The sequence below is a fragment of the Indicator indicator genome, chromosome 11, assembly GCF_027791375.1.
Source record: "Indicator indicator isolate 239-I01 chromosome 11, UM_Iind_1.1, whole genome shotgun sequence".
NCBI classification, from domain to species: Eukaryota; Metazoa; Chordata; class Aves; order Piciformes; family Indicatoridae; genus Indicator; species Indicator indicator.
The window spans coordinates 23,269,199-23,290,727 of record NC_072020.1 but is presented as its reverse complement, the minus strand read 5'-3'; the positions used below and the strand labels follow the sequence as shown (position 1 = coordinate 23,290,727).

The 21,529-nt window shown below is 35.9% G+C and overlaps 1 protein-coding gene across 1 annotated transcript in view; it reads left to right on the top strand.

Annotated features, from left to right (window-relative positions):
* Positions 1–21,529, top strand: part of CRPPA (CDP-L-ribitol pyrophosphorylase A) — a 96,132-nt gene that overhangs the window by 42,474 nt on the left and 32,129 nt on the right. The window contains exons 6-9 of the mRNA XM_054385059.1: positions 6,178–6,275; positions 9,762–9,851; positions 10,469–10,561; positions 14,378–14,494. Of these exons, the coding sequence (XP_054241034.1) occupies positions 6,178–6,275; positions 9,762–9,851; positions 10,469–10,561; positions 14,378–14,494 (398 nt within the window). The remainder of the gene's footprint in view (positions 1–6,177; positions 6,276–9,761; positions 9,852–10,468; positions 10,562–14,377; positions 14,495–21,529) is intronic.

The window sequence follows — 21,529 nt, the reverse complement described above, 5'->3', positions numbered from 1 at the left end:
TATTTCAAACTTATTCAAGCTTAAGGGAAGCTTTTAAAGTGGGGCTGTGATCTGAGTTATACTGGAAACTTTGAAAATGTGCAGTTTTTCCATGTTTGTCCACTTACTTTTGGTAGTCATTGAAAATTTACGAACTTTCTGCTAACACAATTTGTTCTGTCAATTAGAGTTTTTTACAAATAAAATCTAGATGAGGAGGTCTTGAGTTGGCCCAGTGATGATCAAAGTATTTTAAAAAAAATTCTGAGATTGTTATGCTGCTGTAAAAATATTTAGAATTATCTTTCCTTGGATAAAATAATTCAGTTTGAATATAAATTTTAAAAGCTCAAATATTATTATTGTGGTTGTCATGCAAGTAAAACTGGCTTAATAGACAAAAAGTAGTTAATAGAATGAATCAGTATGCAGAAAGAGGGGATTTTGTGGTGTGGTGTGATGTAAAATGAAGCAATAACTCTCCCCTTCATGAATAGCAATTGGAACTAACACTTCACCTTGAATGGTAGATCAATGGCAAAAAAAACCTTACAGTTTCTGAGAGGTGTGAAAGTAATGATATAAAAAAATTGCAACTCTTATTTCTAGGGTAAATATAGATCCCATTACCCATTCTCACTGAATTCCTAATTCTAATAGAATATATGCATGGTTTTACAGTACAGATTTCTTTTAAGTATTATCTGTCATTTTAAGTGTATATAGCAGAGATTGTCAAAGTCCCTCTGCTGCCCTTTCTTAGTTATAAAGGTGGCTTCCTTTATTCTTTTAATCAGTGCCATCTGTTCTTTATTGATTACTTATAAGAAAAACAGGTAGGTTGGTAATATTTGGAAATACTTTGCTTAAAAATGCTTTTATAGTATTTAGTGCTAATTCTATGTAACACATACACACTGTTTCAGAAAAAAATTGTAACCTTGAAACAATACAGCAACCTCCATGCAAATAAACTTCCATGCTCCTGTGTATACAAGTGCTTCAAATATTTCCTAAGTCAAAGATTAATTATAATTTATTAACAAGTTGGAGCCACTTCAACAAGCTTTCTGTAAAACTGCTTGAGTACAAAATGAGGATATAGCTTTATTCAAATGAACAGAATATTCAATAAGCCTATTTCCATTTATAACTGGAGCAAAAATGCTGTAAATGCCCAGTCATTCTCTTCATAGATGCATATCTTATATGTATTTTATCATGTTTTCACATTAGTATTTTTATTAAAACCAATGCCATCTCTTCCAGCTGTTAGTTAGTATAAAAATATTTCTGTAACTTTAAGTAAAAATAAAGGCTTTCACAGTAAATCAGGTTAAGGCCTTACTTGATCTTCACTTATCGAATGTTCTGTTCCTGTGGCAGCATCCAATATATCTGCCTTAGTAACCAAAGCAGTCTTTATGCCTAATCATCATTTAAAACTGTACTTGAATATTATTGAAGTTTATATTTGCTTCTTGCTGCATTGTGTGAGTTCAAGAAGGGGAAGCCCTACATGTTCTTTACTCCTTATGCAAGCTGTGTAAGTCCTCCATAGCTACTCAGGACACCCTCTGACAGACTTAGTTTACATAATTAATTACCATTAATGGGGTTTTGAATAGACACTGTTAGTACTCCAAGCCTGCAGTTTGAGAGTTGTGCCTTATCTATTCTGTGCCCTTCAAAAGACTCTAAATACCTGATCATCAGGTCGATATGATTTGGTTTTGTAGTGGGCAATTGATCCACATGAATTAATATTAGGCAAGCATTTTATTCTGTTCATGCCACACTTAGAGGAAAGCATTTTTAAGGGAGAAAGTATTTGTGTCCTATGTTGCATCATTCAGTCTTATCATTGATAGTTGCACAAAGGAAATCTTAATAGCTATTATGTTCTAATGTGTTGTGCTGTGCCTATGGGAGACTTGCAAGGATGGGTTACCTTCCAGAATGGCAACCATCCTACAAGCCAAGGCATGCTCAGTTAGGCCTTTCTAACTATATCACAGTGCCTTCTTTTCTCTGGAGTTCAGTATGTGGTACTATATGAAGTGGTCCTACATACTACCCTTTTGTGCTTTCTCCCACTACTTAGGCAGCTGTCAGCTGGGTGGCCACTACTCACTGCCATTCATGAACTTCTGTGTTGGGGACCTGCTACTGTCGCAGAAATGTGACAGAGAAACAATTGCTGGGACAAAGCGGCAGGCAGTGTTTCTTTTGATGGTTTCAGTAGCAGACTCTGGAGAGTGGACTTTCTGCTGATTCTGACTCACATAGAGGTGCAGACTTGGCTAGCAAAAGTTCCAGACATACCAATGTGCTGCTGTTCATGGCTCACACAAGACCTTCATGGTTGTTGATTTTGCCCTCAGGGACAGGTTTTCTGGATACCAGCTTTGTCTTTTTTCCTTTTCCTTTTTCTTCTTAGGAATGATGATGAAATGCCAGGAATCCCCAAAAAGCGTATTTATGGCAAGAGTAGCTGCCTTCCCATGTGGAATTCACTATCTTTAGCATCTCTTTCTCTTGGCACTGGCTGCTAGTGTGTCTTAACCTTGCAGAGCATAGCTGGCAGCAATCTTTTCTACCTTTAAGGAGAAGAGGGTGCCTCTTCCTAACAGTGTCTTTCACTGTGTATAAGTGGTGTTCTTCATGGGATGGTGTTCTATGTGATTGGTTCTTTGTGTCAAGTTGTTCAAGAGAACACAGGAATGAAATGTGGCATTGCACACGGGTGGACTCCAGCTCTGTGTGCAGGCCACAGAGCAGCTGAAGAGGGAACTCCTGTGTTACACTGTAAGGCTGGATTGCAAGGTACCAGCTCTTGGCGTGCCACCTTGCATGCTGTGAAGATGCTCTAGCAATTTCCTGGAAGCTAACAGCATGGGCTAGGAGGCTGTAGCTGCCAAGGGCACTGGCCTGACATGGGCTTCCCAGTACTGTTCTTGTCTTCACAACTGATTTCTTCATTATTATTTGGTGATCCAATTTACTTTGCTGGACACACATTTTATCCCTAGATGAATTCAGCACTGACAAAGAACTTGTTAGTGTACACATTTAATTTCATGACTATGATTCCGATTTCATGTCATCTACAGTTCTATTTATTAGTGATTGAAACTTGGTTTCTTTCAGCTTCAGAGAATAAGTTAATATAAAAAAGCCCACTTAGAAAATCCACTTAAGTGTACTATAAATATTTATTTTGGTGACAATTACTCATCCAACTGTTCCCTTTCTGGTTTCAAATAGTAACTTGTTTTCTTTAGGCTATGAACTTCAACAGATCTTTCTTAAAACATGTCTTAGTAATTTGCTTAGTTTCTCAAGTCTTTTACCAACTGTGTTCTGAAAGTCTGAGTCCCAACATGATTTTTTTATAAACAGTAAATTTAATGCTTTGCTTTACTTAAGCAGGTATGAACTTGTAGAATATGCAGGCAAGGTGGCACACGCCTATTTTTAATAGTCTCAAAGGAAGAAAACATTGTCTTATAATAAGGGTGACTCACCTAGAAATGTAGTTAAGATCAGGCTAATACAAAACATCCTAAAAAATTTCCATTAGGACTACTGCCCTCGGGGTAGGTATCTTTGAACTCCAGTTCTAACATGTAAACTTCCAAATGGGGCTTCTCAGTAGAAGTTTGACTTAAACACTTTCCTTCTCCTTTTTCTTTTCTTAAGGGCCATTATTCTTTTTTTCACAGGAGTGTGCACTTGCAGACTGGATACTTGGCCAAATGTGAGGGCAAAATAAGTATCTGCTAATGTCGATACAGTTATGTCTTGCAAGTGCCAAGAAAAATATTGTAGTGCCTTCAAACTGTTCATAATTGTTGGAAGCTAGATACTTTGTCTATTCAAATTAAGATATGGATCTTTTTGGCCCTTGAAACCATTGGGTTTTAAATGGAAGTTGAGTTTTAAACCTCAGCTAGATCAAAACTGTTGCTTTTATGATGATGGCTTCCTAGAATTTTTATACACTTTTCTTGATCATTTAAAAGCATGCAGCATCTTTTCAGTGTGTGAATTATCATTACATCCATTTTATCATACTTTATTAAATACAGACTTTCCTCCTGTAACATTATTTTCCTTCTCCATTCAGTTTTACTTTCTTATTAAATCAAATGTGTATATCTTAGTCACTTCTTTGGTAGTTGTCTTTGTCTTCTACATTACAGGAAGACAGAGGTTTAAAGGGGCTGGGGAGATAAGTCACATGGGCTTTTAGAGTTGCATTCTTTGAGCTGCCTCGTGTGAGGTTACTTTTGACACTTGCTGTTGATAACTGACTTCTTTTTAAAAGAATACTGAGAGTGTAAGTTATGGTGCCTTTTTGGATTCCACAGACTTCTTCCATATGTGGATTTTTGTAATAGCTCCAATCTGACCTTCTTCACTGAATTACTTAGTTCAATAGAATCTGAGTTCTTGAAATCTGATCTGCCAGCCTGGTTTATTATGTACATTTATCTTCTGTCTGCAATGTATCTACATTCCATGTACACTACTGAACTCAAGTGCCTCTTGCTCTGATTTCAATCTACCCACCAGTTTCTTTCTGCTGATAACAAATTAATTCAGTATGGTTGCCTACTGACCCACAGTTTTATACTGCAAAGTTACTCCACATTAAGTAGACACCAGCTTTGATGCATGTTCAGTGTATTTTTTTGCCCAGTGAATCTATGGGAAGATAATTTCTCCCACAGTTGTGGTGATATCCTGCCATTTCCAGGCCTGTGAGAACTGGCCTTGGATTTTTTTAATTCTCACTTTCATCTGGTTGTGATGGTTTATAAGCAGATGTTTATTTTTCTTTGTTTCTTCTAGCCTTCCCGTTCTTGTTTACTTAATAAAAACCCATTTCCTATTAGTATTGTTGTCACATTCTAAATAGTCGATATAGTGAATGCCCATGATTCATAAAATCATTGCAATTATCTTTCGTTTCCTCAGTGGTTAATTCATGTTTCCTGCTCATAACAAAATGTTTAAATATTACTAGTAAATTCTCAATAGTGTTAGCTCTGCAACAGCTTTAAAATTAATTTTCAGGAGCATATGTTTTTGTGAAGAAGTCTTTCAGTGTAGAATAGAAAGTGGGATGTTTACTGAGGTAATGCACTCAGGTGAGCTTATGGTGTGGTATGTAATTATGAAACAAACCTTGCCACATGCAACAACTATGCATCTTAACATTCAGACTTCTTTGAAGAGCAGTTAAGCCATATTTTTATAATTGCTTTTATGTTTTTCACTACTAATTCATTTTGTGGTGGTGTTCGGTATATTTTTGTCCCTGAGGATTCATTGAAGTCTGCTTTAAACATAATTAGCCTTTACATTTATGGAATTTCTAGCTACTTACGGAATGTCTACCCTAAAGACACTGAAATCTTATGTGTTGGTCTGCGTATTAATTTAACATCTAAAGGATGAAATCCTGAATTACCAGAGCGATTTCTAGACTTCAATTATTTTGTTTTCTTAAAGAAAGGAAAATGCTCACTGAATCTTGAAACCTCAAAGAGGAAATAGTACTTTTCTGGAAAATTTGCTTTATGGATCAAATTGGGCAATAACTTGAAACTATTCTTGAGGTCAACATTTTTTTTTTTTCTCCTCCCATGAGTGAAAATCCAAGAAATTCCTTATGCCAGGATCTTGGTCACTGAATCTGCAACTTTTTTGATATTGAGGTGAACAGTTATATCTGCTGTTTCCCTGGACAGTATCTTCAATACTTTTCTGCTATTGTGTAGTGGGTTTTTTTTTCTCCTTTTCTTGTTATTGTTGGGACTGTATTCAGTGGTTGAAGCTTTCATTAAGTTGTGCTCTTGGTTATCACCAAATATCAGTAATGTGGACCTAAATAAATACCTTTTATAGAAGTCCCTTTTTTAAGTGGGCTTTGAAAACAGGCCTTATGTGATCTTTTGTACAGAATCATATACATTGTATTGTGGAAATTATATTTGAGATCTAAGTTATATAATTTATGTAGTTATATTAACCGTGCCTTGGTGTCAGTCGTCATAAAATTAATTTTACAGCTGTTGTAAGGGTTCTGTCAGGTGATAGCAGTATATGGACTGAAGGTAATGTTTAGCAGATTAGTAATTTTGGTTTATCTTTGCGTGAAATACTGAAGGTTTTTTCTCTTGATCACAGACAACCTATCACAAGAAGTTTGTGTTATTACTGATGTGAAGGAAGCTGTTGCACAAGTAGGTTTTCACTTTCATGAATCGCTGAAAAGCCAAATGAAAGTAAGTACAATGCTATGGTTATAAACTGTACAATTAATTTAAAGTTTCTGGTTGTCACAACTTGTAAATAATATGAATACAGAAGCAGAGGTGTCCTGTATCACTGTAGTATTTGTTACAGAGAATTAGCAACAGGTATGGAAGTTACCAAGAAGGAAGCACCTTCTGCCCAACTATGCTGTCGAGGGGGATCTTCCTAATCCTCTTAGTATGGATATATTAGGTTAGAGGGAAAATTAGATCCAGGGAACAGAGAAGCAATTTTCTTTAGATTTTGTGATTTCAGTAAGTGAAAATTGTTACAAATATTTACAGAGGAAATGCTTTTGCTACTCTCAAGTCTGAATTGAAGTCTGAACCAGTTGAAGAGCAAGTTATATTCCTAAAGACCTGCGAATGCAAAGTCAAATTAATCGGCCTTTTTGCAGAGTGATAGGAGTACATTTCACTCATAGTGAATGCTCACTGAAGACTTTGCTGTAGGGTATTGATGGAATTTCTACCAATGCTGCTTGCATCTTTCCCTTTCTCATTATTCCTACTAATAGAACTATCACATTTTGTAATTTTCCCAGAGGTGGTTAACATTTGGTAGTTGTTCAGATTTGACTGCTCTTGGGCTTATTCTTAATTATATTTGATGCAATGATATCACATCTTTCTGAAAGAGATGGGGAATAGCTGTTAAAAAATACAGGTTTCCTGGTTTGCATAATGTTACATCTGTAATGTTTTTATTCATGTCTGTTGATCTTCAGCATTGGATCCTTAGTTAACAGTAAGATACTCTCCTGTAGCAAACTGTATTGCTAATTTGTTCCTAGAAATGTCATTTGACATTGCATTTACAATTATGTTTGTTTGGCAATAATTGTATTTAGTATGGAAAAGAATGACTTGTCTAAAAAAACCCTACTTTTATAAGTGCACACATCAGCAGAGTTGAGTAAGATCTTTTTTTGTCTGAATAGCTGTGTAATGGAGCACAAGTATGTTTCCATTTCAGTTATGCCAGATCCATTGCTCTTTCTCCTTTCCATTTCAACTACTCCACAATTACTAGGAAGACATCACTTACCCATATTAGAAAAGAAAAAAGTGCTTAAGTGTTTGCATATAACCACTTCAATCATAGCATGAGAAACATTTTCAAGCCAGTAAGTCAAACAATGCATTGTTTGATCAGCCAATATTGACTTCAAATTTAGCAGCCTCTAACACTGACACCCAAACTAGTTGAAATTTGCCATCTTTCCAAATTGTCATTGCAAAATCAGTTAGTCGTTGGGTTGGTCAGGCACCTGAACCTGTGGTACATTGATAAGATATATGTAAAATGACCACAAACATAAGGTAGTGAGGACATAAAATGAGGGAATTCCTGTTAATATGAAACTGATTGTGGCTCTATTATATCAGTTTATGTAATTGATGATTTTGAGCACTGTTGTTCTTTTTTTGATTCATGTCTTCCTTCATAATTGCTAAACTCCTCTTCACCATTTTCAAAATATTCCTGCAAAGTGACACCTGCCCAAGAACTCCATCAGGATCTCTATCTTGATGTTTTAAGGAACAATACATTAATTTATTTTATGAACCCTGATGGAAAAATCTATGAAAGATTCAGATGAAAAATCTATAAAAGCTAGTATTTGTTTTGGGTGTCTTAAACAACAAAATCTCTTTAAGAGTTAATTTTTAGGCTTACCAATATAGAGAACTTTTATATATGAAGTACCTCAGCAAGAATACATCCATATATCTTGACTTGAACATCTCTTGTGTGAGGAAAGACTGGGACAACTGGGGCTGTTCAGCCTTGAAGAGAAGGCTGAGAGGGCATCTTTTATCAGTATCTATAAGTATCTGAGGGGTGGGTGGCAAGATGAAGGTGCCAGGCTCTTTTTGGTGGTGCCCAGTGATAGGACAAGGAACAATGTGTAGAACCTAGAACACAGGAGATTCCCCCTCAATGTGAGGAGACACTTCTGTGTCTGGAGCATATTGGATCAGGCTGCCCAGAGAGGTTGTGGAGTCTCCTCTGGAGATTCAAACCCCATCTGGAAGTTTTTAAATGGTCAGGAATACTGAAGCATCATGTATTGTAATGTCTCAAGGAGGAGAAAAAAAAAGAAGACTTTCTCCCTTGAGTGATGTTCCATTTATCATCTGAGAAGACTGGCATGTGCAGTATGCTTCTGTTCATCTAAATATCTGCAAAGCTGTCAAGGTACTGGGGATTTCTGACTTGACCATCTGCAGAAGTAAAATCAGGAGACCCCTGGAGTGTTGCAATTCTTTTTAAGCATCTTGCCTTCTGTGATTTTTTTTTTTTTCAGAATCTCTTAAAAAAATTACATGTCAAATATTTGGGGCTGTGTTATCTTATTTCCAGCTCAAAATGTTTCTGAAGTCTTTGATGCATATATCTAAACTTACTGGTTTCAAAGCACCTTTCTTTGCAAACAAGTTAGCTCCTCCTTAAAAAAATAAACAAATCTAGCTTTAGGCCACAGGGCAAAGCTTTTTTAAATGTTGTATTTGGTACTTCTGTGATATTGTGGATGAAGTGACATTTTGAGCAAACAGAGCAGTACATTGCTTCTGTTGGCTGTGTCAAATGTGTCTTCTGGGCATAAATACAACTTCTTTGAACAGTGTAACAGTGAAGTTTGCTGCTTTAGCAGAAGCAATAAGATTTTTTTTTTCCTTATTTTCAAGGTTTCTTTTATTGGCTTCAGGGTGTTATCTTCTGCTATGGAACAAATTCCCCTTCTACTACTCAGTTTGCTGTTTTCATTAAGGCAATCCTAAAGCTGATAATGTAGTAGAATCTATTTTTTATTTTAATTAAAATAAAATGATTTCTTAGTTGATGTTATAGCTAAAAGTCGCAAAACAGTATGTCTGTGATGAAGCCAGTATTTTGAAATACTCATTGAGGAAATAATTTTTAGGATAATTTCTAAAGTAAGTCTTGTCATATGCAGAACCTTACAACAGCTGTGCAGCTACTCTTTCATATGTACTTCTTCATTTATTGTATTTTTAGTTGCCTGAAGACAGAGAATGTATTTAAATATTACAGATTTGAATTTCTCAGAATTGGAGGTCTAAAATCATTAGATCATTTCGATCCTGTGAGCAGTGTTTTCATCTCTGTGTACAGTTGAACATCCTAACCCAGGCAGCAGCACTGGTTTCCAGTACTTCCAGGACTGTTTCCACAATAGCTCCCACTGCTATTATGCTTCAGTGAAAACACGCAGAAAACTGCAGGGTGTTTAATTCCATGCTTCGCTACAGAGTCACCTAAAAATTGAGCAAATTCTGAGTCTTCTAGTGGAAATAAGAATTGCTAGTTTTGAATAATTTAAATGATTAAACTCAGCTATAGTGGGAGAAGTTTTAGCAGACAGATCAGACTGAAGTAAAATTTGTGACATAGTAGTTATTTTTTTATTCTATTTTTTATCTTACCAGGTTGAAGCTATATCAGTATCTCTAAGCAAAATTGATAGCCACCTACAAAGCATCTTTTCAGGACAGTGCTACAATTTTGTTTGTGTAAATGTAAGTAGCAAGAAGCACGTAACACTTTTTAATGATGGTAAGTAATAACTAAATATTTGATTAAGTTGTTTGTCGTTTCTGTGCTCTTAGTGTATCCATTCAGCAGTTTGATGTTTTTAGTTTGCACCAAATTAGACCTTGGAGATACTGTTTCTTTCTTTTTCTCCTGGCTCTCCACTTCTGTCAGTATGTTGCTGAACTAGCCATGAGTTCTTGATCAAGAGGGGTGCAACTGAAAGTAGTTTAACATTTCATGTTGTAGATAACGTACTGAAAGGAATTGTCCCAGGTACGTCTGCTGCGTAGTCACCTAACTGTGCATTGCTCCTGTGGTCTAAATTAGTGTTTTTCATTTTGGATGCATGCACACATGTACATGCATTCATATTTGGGCCCTTGTATGACAATAAGAAGGTTTTAGATGAACCATATCTGCTATAATTTTACCCAACAAAAGCATTCTGTATATGTTAAAACCAACAAATTAACCTACTAAACAAAAATCCTCAGCCTCCCAAAAATTGTGTTATTTTTAATAAATAATGGATCTTTTGCATTCATGTTCTGTGAAATCAGTGTGATGTTTTCAGTTATTACAAAACCTTATTTTCATTTAGGATAAAAAGTATGCCATTGAAGAAACCCAGCAACTAGTGGATATGTTGGAAAAGTCAAATACTCCTCTCTTAAATCCAGTTGTCCTTATTTTGGTAGGTAACTCCTGATAGTTCCTGTAGAAAGCACCTCATGAAATCTCTTTAAATGCTAGACTAGTTTTAAACTGCTGCTAGCTCTGAACAAAATTGTAAATGTGAACTCTGAATGGGCCTGTGAAAAACATCATTTGCATTTCAGCAAATGTACTGCATGCTGTCAGAAAATAAACCAACACTAGCAAATGACAATTTATTAGCCATATATTGCTGTGGAAGACTCATTGTGGCCAGTCCTATTGAACTGTTAACTTCTCCTTTGCTGTTTGTGCTCATCTCTGTTGGGGATGCAGCAAATGATGTATTCTGCTTGAGTGTCCAGCTGGAACAGAATTAAGTGACTTTTTTTTTTCTTTGTTGTATGGTTTATTCAAAGGTTTTAAATTGCTGTTGCTTTTGTGATTCAGGTATTAAAATTTAACTTTGAAGTCCTTTGCAACATAAATTGAATACATTAATTATTGAGGTACTGTAAGTCTGAAATACCTGTTCTGCTATGTGGCATAAGTTTTGAAGTGTGTTTTTTGGCTGAAATCCTCATTGTTTGAATATTGCTGCCAGAACAATTTAGATGTGGATGACAGCTGAAAGTGTCACCACTTATGTTACTTAGTTAAAAAGGAGAAAATGTGAGTAGATTTGAAAGTCTCCTTGCTGTGTAACCACATTCAATTAATTCTGTCCTTCTGTTTGTTGGTGGGGATGGGAAGTATTGGGTGGAATGATTGTCAGTAATGCCACAAGGAGTCTGCCTCTGGACTGCCTTTATTATAGAGCAGTAACACAGGATATGTTGTGATTTAAAATATAATTTCATATATGAAGCTCTTAAAAAGGAATAAAGAGTTAATTTACATGGGGCCTGGATAGTTTCTGAAGTGCATGGGCTAGTGATCTGGAGGTAAAACTGAGCATTTACTTCTCAATTTTTAAGCTCAATCTGAAATTGAAGTGATGACATTTCATTACCTATCTAATAAAAAATGAGTTATTTTGGAGATTGATTACTCTCACAATTGAAAAAAGTTACCTATTGTATGCTGGTGTCCTGGAATGAGCTACTCTGATTCTGTGAACATTAATATTTAGCACTTGATTTCTAGACTGCCTTTTTTCCTTGGCCCTATTTCTGAGCAAGTTCAGGGTAGAGCTTTAATCTTGCTGACTTTTCAAAGATAAATTATTTCTGCCTTTGGTGATCAAATCAATGACAGACCTTCTTTTTCCTGTTTACAAGACTACTGGATGTGCAGAAGGCTCTTTTCTAGACTGAGAATTTTTTTCAGTAGTCATCTGTCAACATAACCCCTCCCATTTTTGTCTGCTCAATTCTCAGGCTGTACAGATGAAGTTGGAATTGTTCATCTACTAGATGGTACTACAGTATTAAAAGTACACTTATTCTGTGCCTGATTCGTATCTAGTATTTTGTCTGGACTTGGAAATAAATGCTTTTACCGTGTGACACATGGAATGCCAGATCTCTGTTTAATTGCAGCTCAAAATATTCTGGATTGAGTATTTTGTGAGAAATGGGTATGAATGCAAATAATATTTACACAAGCACACCATGAAACTCAGGTTTTGCGCCTGAGATGCTACATCTTGAAATCATTGTAGAAACCAGCACCACTTTTAATAGAAGTGTACTTGCTTGAGCAGCCTGCAGCAAGCACAAGTTATTTAGGTGGACACTTTTAAAAATAGCCTCAGGAGAAAGTGATACATTTAATCTCTTTATTCCTGATTCTTGAATTGTTCCTTAAACTAGTTTGAATTTCTCAACACTAGTGAGTGGGAGAAAAGTCTCATAGCTAGGTGGAAGCAGTTGCTAACATTTAAAACACAGCTACACATATGCTTATTAAAACCATCCCTAAAAAATTAAATACTCTATCTCTGCAATGGCATTTTGTGCTACACTTTCAAATTTTGTGGAGTTACCACACTATCTTTTAGAACTACAAGAGGGAAAATTAAGAGGATGGGGAAGGATCTTTTGAATTATAAAACTAGCTAAACAAATCCTTGTCTTATGTTAATCACTAGGAACTATTTCAGTCCTTTAAACTTCTGATCCCTAGAACTCATTACAGATGGTATGACTGGGGGATGGAAATTTCCTTTAGCAGCCTTTAATTAAATTGAGTGTTGGGTATCATCTTCTCTAGGGCTCATGACTGGGATTCTCCTCAGCTTTATCCTTCACTATATACCTGAACGTAAAACTTTAGTGAAACATAAAAACATAAAAATTTAGTGAAAAGTCCTGTAAGACACTTTGTTTTGACGTAAAAGGGCACATTAATATTTCTCAGGCAAACATGACTCACAATTGTGAGGAATTTATTGACATTAAATGCATAGGGTTTAGGTACAAGCTCTGTAGGAAATACTATTCTTTTTTTTTACTTTCAGAAGTAAAATTATGCCTGGTAGTGAAGAACTGAAAGGATAAATGAGGAGAGCAGCTAACTGCTTCCATTTTAACTTTATAACTAGGAACAGTGTACACTAGACCTGCATAATTGGGAAGTTGTTTGTCTATGGTTATATGTGGTTTTGGCTATGGCTTACGACTATCTCTGAGTTCAGGACATGTGTAATACAGTCTGATAATTAAGAGAATTAGTTTCATTTTTCCTGTTGATACTCAGCTTCTTCAGTTGTAAAAACAAGAGGTGTTATTATTGTGCCCCAGCCTGGGGAGAATTATCCTAGTAAAAGCATTAGCTTACACTGGGCATGATGACTTCTGCCCATATTCCTGCCTATAAATTGCCACAGATTTCAGTCTGCCCTTTATCCTTGTGTCTGACTGGGGATTTTTGTGGCATCTGTAAGCTAAAGCAGCAATTGGACTGCTGTGTCTGCATACAGAGGAGAAAGGAGGATTAATGTTACAGGAGAAACAAGAAGGAAGCACAGAGGTAAACTTAACGCAATTATTTGTCTCCATCAAATCTGTAACTTCGCTATAACCAGAGGATAGTCTTAAACTGACATTGTTTTTCCTAGTAATACATGTTCACATTTGTAAGTGATGTGAATGGATAGGATTATTACATTGTTCTTATTATTTTAGGATTAGAAAGAAAGGAATGCTACTACTTCAGCTCTGCAGTTTTCATTATTTGCATTTGAGTACAAAAATAAGTTTGAGGAAAAATCTCTTTTTAAAACTATGGAACAGGTTAATGGTAAATATGTGTTAAACTGTATTCTCACAAAATAGGTTTTAAAAATTCTTCTACATAGAAGTAAATGAGCAGTACTTACCATTTTGTTATTTTTTTACCTGAAATATGTTTCATTATGCTTTGAAAAGAAATATATATTTAATGACATGAAACTTAACTAGTGGAATTCAATAGTAATAGAAGCTAAGAAAAACATTTGTAGGCCTGTGGTTTTTTGGGAATGTACTTCAGTAGGGCCTATTGCAACAGAACAAAATGTAATGATCTTAAACTAAAAGCGTAGATTTTAGACTATATATAAAGATGAATTCCTTTTTTTTTTTTTTTATGATGATGAGGGTGCTAAAACACTGGAAGAAATGCCCAGAGTGGTGAGAAAAACCCCATCCCAGGTAACATTCGAAGTCAGGCTGGACAGGGCTCTGAGCAGCCTGATCTAGTTAAAGGTGTCTCTGCTCATTGTAGGGATCTTGGACTCTTAAAAGTCCCTTCCAGCTCCAGCTATTCTATGATATTTATGTGTGATTAACACATAAAAATGAGATGGTAAAAACTAATGGACAAATAGCACAATATGGAAAAAGTGGCATTTTCCTTATTTGTTCCTTTGCAGGTACAGTTGGATATTTCAGAAAAAGTTTCTTTCAACATTGGCATGGAAGAACTAACTTGGATCAAGAAATTTGCAAGGGAAGTGAAAAAGAAAAACATTTTGGTTTATGGCCTCTTTATGCAATACAAGGTATGTAATTCTTTATGTGCAAATTATCCTTAGTGGTTTATATGATTAATGAATGAATCTTCATTTAAAACAAAATCAAAGTGAAATGTGATATGAAAAAGATTTTTTTTTTTGGGACGATTTTTGCCTGTTCTTGTTAAAAGTTTAGAAGAGCCTGTAGTTATAGGCAAAAATGTAGGCATTTTGATTAAAGAGAAACAAATGGTAAACATTTTTTAGAAGCATGTGAAAATGTCAGGACTTTTTTCTTTTTGCCTTTCTGCTTTGAAAATTGCTTTTTGCAACATTCAAAAAGTAAAAAATAGTAAAACTACATTTGATCAGTTCTGCATAATTTTGCCTTCCTCATCTAAACAGTGCTTGGTACTCAGGTGGCAGAAATAGCGTACAGGTGGTGAAACAAACAGTGTCTGTGTCAGCAATAGCAGCAAATTGCCTCAGCTGGAGGGCAAAAAGGGTTATTTAGCACTCCAGAATCATATGTACTCACAACAGCTCTTTAAAAGAAACCATTTTGCCTGGGAAATAATGTTCTGCCAACCTGAACAGTGCCTTGCCTCCAGTGCAGATACAGTTTTTGCAGTTTCTTAACTTTCTTGGACAGCAATGAAGGAAGAAACAACTTAGAAATTCAATGGAAATGTTAATAAAGAAGAAAAAAGGTAACATCAGCTGATTTATTTTTGTTTGTTTGCTTCTTAAATTTAGGTTAATTTAGGTGTTTGGGTTTGTGTCTAATTGATTAAACATGGCTATAGTTATATCCTTCTCTCATCTACCAAAGACTTGATTTTTCCCTCCGAGTTCTGTTAGCTGTATTGAGAGCTATCAGTGTCAGTGCCTATCAGTTTATGCTTTTACAGAATTCTGATGCCCACAGAATATGGAAAATGTTACTATAAAACATTACTTTGTGACTTGTTCATACAAAATACAAAAGTATGCAACTATTTTCAGTCTTTCTGGTGCTATCAAACTCCATTTTCCCCAGGCTGAATTCTGGCTTTCTTTGGTAAAAGTTACTCAAATAACTGTTGAAACATATCTCTAAAAGGTGATGCAAGTGCCTTACCATGATAAAAAGTAGCGTTGCAAATATTATTTTACTCTAAGTTCAGTGTTTTCTTTTTAAATTTCATTAGTTAGGTTTGAAAGGAAGTTCTTGATCCTTAGTGGCAAGAGAATTGCAGCAGAACACTGCCTTCATTTTAATTTTATTTTTTAATAAAAAGCTAGAAAGGTTGGTTGTGTAAGATCACTGAAGGCTAAGTAATAATGTGTTAGCTTGGAGAAGATATTATATGGACTAGAACATTTTGCAAAGTAAACTACTGCTAGCTATTGTGGCTTAAAATGGCTTTAAAACATGTCCTAGTCACAAAGATTGGATATAATCCTGAGTTCCTGCTTGTTAGTCTTTTCATGGATGACTAAGAAGTTATCCACATCAAGTGTGTGTATGTGACTATACACATCGAGTTTTCATGTGGCTGCAGATCTACAAGGACAGAATTGTTTCTAAGTGAGGACCTGGGGAAAGACTTGACATGTATCTAGGTGTGACAAATCCCAAACTTTATTGCTGATCCTGGGGAGAGCGAGAGAGGCACTTGAAGTGAAAAGACAGGTTTTAAACAATTTCTTTTTAAATTTTATTTTTAAAATTCCAAGGCAGGAGTCACCTGGGTATTTTACTTTTAGTACAACCTGTTAGCTAATAGGTGAATTCATAGGTGAATTCTGTGCTTGGGGATGGAAAGGTGAGTTTCATACTGACATGGTGGAGGGTCCAGAGGTAGTAGAAATACAAAAAGCACCTGCTGCTGTAATGCAGGGTAGTCAGCCTGTTCTTGCAATCACTTCTGTCAGCATCTACTTCCGAGAGGTCCCTGAAAGATGTAGTTTTATTTCAGGAAAAGTGATGACAGATTACATCACGAAGCCTTCCTCTGGCTGACAGGTTATATCAGCACTACTAGACATGCACAGTTGATATACACATTTTTACTAATTCCAAAACAGGGATAAGCTCTAAGGGACAGAGAACTTATTGAGATGTATGACCATGATAATATGTGAAATTCTTTTATGTTTAGAAGGGTTAGCGATTAAATGAGTGTGTTGACATGTCGATATAAAATATGTGGGCATGCTTTAAGATTCTGCATTAGGAAAGTAAATTTTTAATATAGATTAAGGTTTTTTGAGATACGTAATTGCGTTTTATGTTTTGGAACTGAAAGTGAAATGCTCTTGAAGTCTAGGAGCGTGTTTTTGAAAGTGTTGAAGGAAAGATGAAGGTCTCAGAAAAAGAACATATACTTTTCCCAGAGAATTAGAAAGGACAGTTATCCAAAATAAGGTATCATGGATGGATATAGGAAGCCACAAAAAGCTTTAAAATATTCAAGTAATATGAACATATCTTAGTTATAGAACTATATTAATTTTAAGTAATCGTACTTCAGGGAAGCACTGATGGAATATTAGGTCAGAACAGCAAGTATGTGCTAAGGTGTGCCTGGGGAAAGGTGGCCCCAAATACTTTTGCCTCTGAAACTATTTGGTTAAGAAATGAAACTATTCAGTGGCAGCCATAAAAATCACAGACCATACACAAGAAAAGAGACAAGTCATGCAATAGAATAATTATGAAGCTGCTTGAAACTAAAAGGAAACTGAAGTGTGGGTGATTTCTTAGGCAAACATACTGGACATTTATTATAGTCTTTTAAGACTTTTTAAAGACAAGAGGCCCATCTACAGTATGCTTGATGGCTCAAGAAATAATTCTACAACTATGTTTTCTGTCTGGCTTGGTCAATCAAAAAAGTAAACATAGATGGTTTCTTTTTCATCAGATCCCTTACAAATAGTATTATGTGCAGATATTAAGGCAATGGCTCTTAAAACAGGAATTATAGCGCCAAAGGGGATCATCCAAGTGGCAAATCAGAAGGTGATCTGGGGGTACTGGTGGACAAGAAGCTGGACATGTGCCAGCAGTATGCATTTGCAGCCCAGAAGGCTGATTGGATCCTGGGCTGCATCAAAAGAAGCATGGCCAGCAGGTTGAGAGAGGTGATTCTGCCATTCTACCCTGCTCTGGTGAGACCTCACCTGGAGTACTGTGTCCTGTGTGTGGGGCCCCCAACACAAGAGAGACATGGACATGCTGGAATGGGTCTGGAGGAGGGCCACAAAGATGATCAGAGGGCTGGAGCACCTATCCTGTGAAGACAGGCTGAAAGAATTGGAGCTGTTCAATCTGGAGAAGAGAAGACTCTGAGGAGACCTTATAGTTCTGTATCAGTATCTGAAGGGGACATACCAGAAGGCTGGGGAAGAACTGTTTAGAAGGGCTTGTAGCGATAAGACAAGGGGCAATGGTTTGAAACTGGAGCAGGGTAGATTTAGGTTGGACATAAGGAGGAAGTTCTTCACAATGAGAGTGGTAAGATACTGGAACAGGCTGCCCAGAGATGTGGTTGAGGCCCCATCTCTGAAGGCATCCAAGATCAGGCTTGATGTGGCCCTGGGCAGCCTGATCTAGTTGGAGGTGTTCCTGCTTGCTGCATGGGGTTTGAACAAAATGACCTTTGAGTATCCCTTCCAATCCAATGCAGTTGTGAACCAGCAGTGAGATAATGAGCCCAAAGAGCAAATTAAGTAAAATCATAGAGACTTGACAACTTGTTGAAAACAAACGAGTCATACCCTGCATGATCCCTGCTTGCTTCTTAATTTAATAATCAGCATAGAATTGGTCAATTGATTGCAATTTGATTAGAATGATTGGGATGCTGCATGGAGCCTTCTCTCATCTCAAGATTACACTTGCTTCAGGTGCAATGACATAAGAGACTGTAATGAATATGGAAACCTCCATTATTCATAGAAGTACTTAAGGCCAAGTAAATACTGTTTAGTATTTTGAAAAGCCAGAAACTGCACTTTCAATTAGCATGAGTCCTGCATACTATGGGATGAATGAGTGATGGGCCAGAGTGATGGTGCTTGCACAGTGTGTGAGAGAGTGGGAAACCAAATCCATTTTGAAACTTTCTACGTAACAGCACAAAAATCAGCATCTGTAAGGTTATTAATACAAATGCCTAGCAAGTTATTAATCAGTAGAACTAGAAATTGATACTGATGGAGCTGCACACTGTTTCATCTTTAATAATCGGTTACTACTGTCTGTAATCAGTCATGACTGCATATTTTGCCCTAGGTAGTGATGAAAAAGATTTACAATGCTGACTTCATATTAAACTTACATGTAAATCTTGATGGATTTTTTTTTTTTTTAGCAAATAAGATACAGCATTAGGGGCTCTAACTCAATACTCAAGAAAGTATCCCCTTAGGAATGGCTCATAAAAATACAGTGAATTGACTCATAAAGGAAAAATACTCTGAATGGGCCATATCACATTTTAATGCTCCCAAAAGATAGTAATAGAATACAAAGTTTATTGGTGATACGTTTTGCATATATTAGTTTTCAGATCTGCAGTAATTTCAATCATATGTAGCTTATCTTCATATCTGCATTGTGTAGTTGGGTGAAGATTACTTGTAGTAAGTTGATTTACGTTGAAAAAGACTATACTTGCAAGGAGAAAAACCCTTGTGCTCCATCAGTACTTTCACACACATGAACAACTATAGGTAACTTTCTGACCACCTTGATAGTTTTGTCTTTGTTTGTGTTTTTAAACCTCCAACAGCTCATCATTCATTCATATAATTTACTGTGTGAATGTGTGTAAGTCTTAACAGGCTTTGTTCAAAGTCATTGGTCCATCTGGTTGACTTGATCATTGGAATTTTTTTTATCTGTCACTCTTGCTCACATGAACTCACACTTAAAGGAACTTCAGAAAATAGCACAGTTTTTAAATAGAGACTTAGTCATGCTGTTTGTAACAGACTGCACGTTAGCACAACGTTTCTGTAATTTTTACGTATTAGTATCAAAATACATGGAGAATTCTCATAAATATTCCTGTGATAGAAGGCTTCATTTACTTAACTACAGAAAATCAATTCCAAATTTAATATCTGAAGGACAGAAAGATGAGTAGTTCCAAGGAAATACTTGTGTGAATTTTTTTTCCTGCTATGTAATATAGACTGAAATAATAAACTGCTTTAGTGGTTTTTTATTTTTGAGTGAAATCTGTTTGACCAAGCTAACCTTCTCCATTTTTTTTCTTGATTACCATTTGAAGCAAGAAATTAACAAAGTTCACTTCTATGTAACATTAGTTAAGTAGTACATTAATTGCAGGTTTACTGAAATAGTGGCTGAACTTTAGGCTTAGAGTCAGCCAAGGACAGAAACATTTGAGTGTTCGATTATTTAACTCTAAGCCTGGAAATCTCTCACAGCACTGTGGAAAGTGCAGCTGCTTGCCTGTACTGTTGCTGATTTTAGTAGATAACCTGAAGCCTGAATGCATGTGTGCATGCTCTTCTATTTGCTTGTTCATTTTCTATTTCCCTCTCTGTTGTTCTTTCTCCCTTGTCTTTCCTTGTTTCCCTCAAGCCTTTTTCCTCCCATAACCAAAACAGGTAATAAATTAATGGATGTATTACAACTGTGCAGCTTTAGTAAAGGCACTCGAATGAAGCATTTCCACAAGGTAACTTCATGGTGCAGTATCAGATTCTCAGTCTGAGGAAGATAGGCTTTTTAGAAAAATAATTGCTAACCTTTTGGGGTTTCATTAAATAACCATACAGGATTTTAGGAGGGAAAGGTTGTAAGCTGCTCCATTTGTCTCTGCTATTACAGCTTCTAGGAACTTAACAAGGCACACAGAAAATGGTGAGATTAGTGTTCTGTGCCTTTTACACATGACCTTTTTAGACTTATTTCAGCTTATTGAACTTATAATTGGAGGAATCTGAGTTCTCCCATCACTTCATCAGCCAAAATGATTAAGGCATGTAGGCTTACCTTAAAGGTCATGTCTTCATACAGTGGCCTTTATACTTGCATTTATAGCCCTGTTCTGTCATTCTGGCAATGTTAATAAAGGTTGCCAGTTGTATTTTTGTCAGTATTTTAATTGTATTAAATATATAACTCTATAATATCTTAATAGTATGTAGTGGAATTTTGGGGAACACATGGATTAAAAAGGTGAAATGCCAAGCTCTCTAGAGGAAAGGAAAATAAGTTGTAACCATATAGCAACTAAGATAAGTGTGTATGTGTTAATTATGCCAGATACTTAATGTGATAAGAAATAAACATTGAGTTGGACCGATTTGTAAAAACAAATGCTGTGAGCATCAGATATGAGTTTCATCTTCAAATCTGTCAGTATGAGATATTCTGACTTTTATTTCCATCTTATGAAAGCTTTGATGTTGACCTGCTATCTCTTAGTGGAAACAAACATTTGAGATGAAAGGATTTTCATATAAAATTTTGTTTGCAAACAAACCGCTTTTAACTTGTTTTTTTTTTCTATTGATAGTTTGCCTAACAGAAACCTGTGAAGTCCATCTGTTTATGGACAGTTTGAAATTGTTATAGCTGCAATTCTTGACTTAAAGCAATTTTGTACTCTTTTACTGTCTAAGCTGGGCATCAAAAATTAGTCTGTTGAACTTGCTTCAATGCTATCCCTCAGAAGCATCACTTAGCAGGTAATCAAAACACTCCCCTACAGAGAAGTGTCCATCTTTTTTTTTTCTGCCTTAGCTCTGAATATGTAAAACAACAATAAAAGAAGCTAATTAAAATTATTATGTGTGCTTAAGAGGCATTCTGAAAATATTACCAGGTTGCTGTTAGCTTCCTAATGATCCTTTGTGTTTTGGATGCACTGCTTAAGAGAAAAACATGGCTGAAGTTTTTCAAATAACCTTTCAATGCAAATTTAGTTTTAGAGTTCAAGTATTAAATGACTCTGAAATTAGGTTTGATAGAGCAGTGCTGGCTTGGCTGGTAATGCAGATATTGATCAATATTTTACTCTAGAGTTGTGGGGTTTTTTTGTGTTT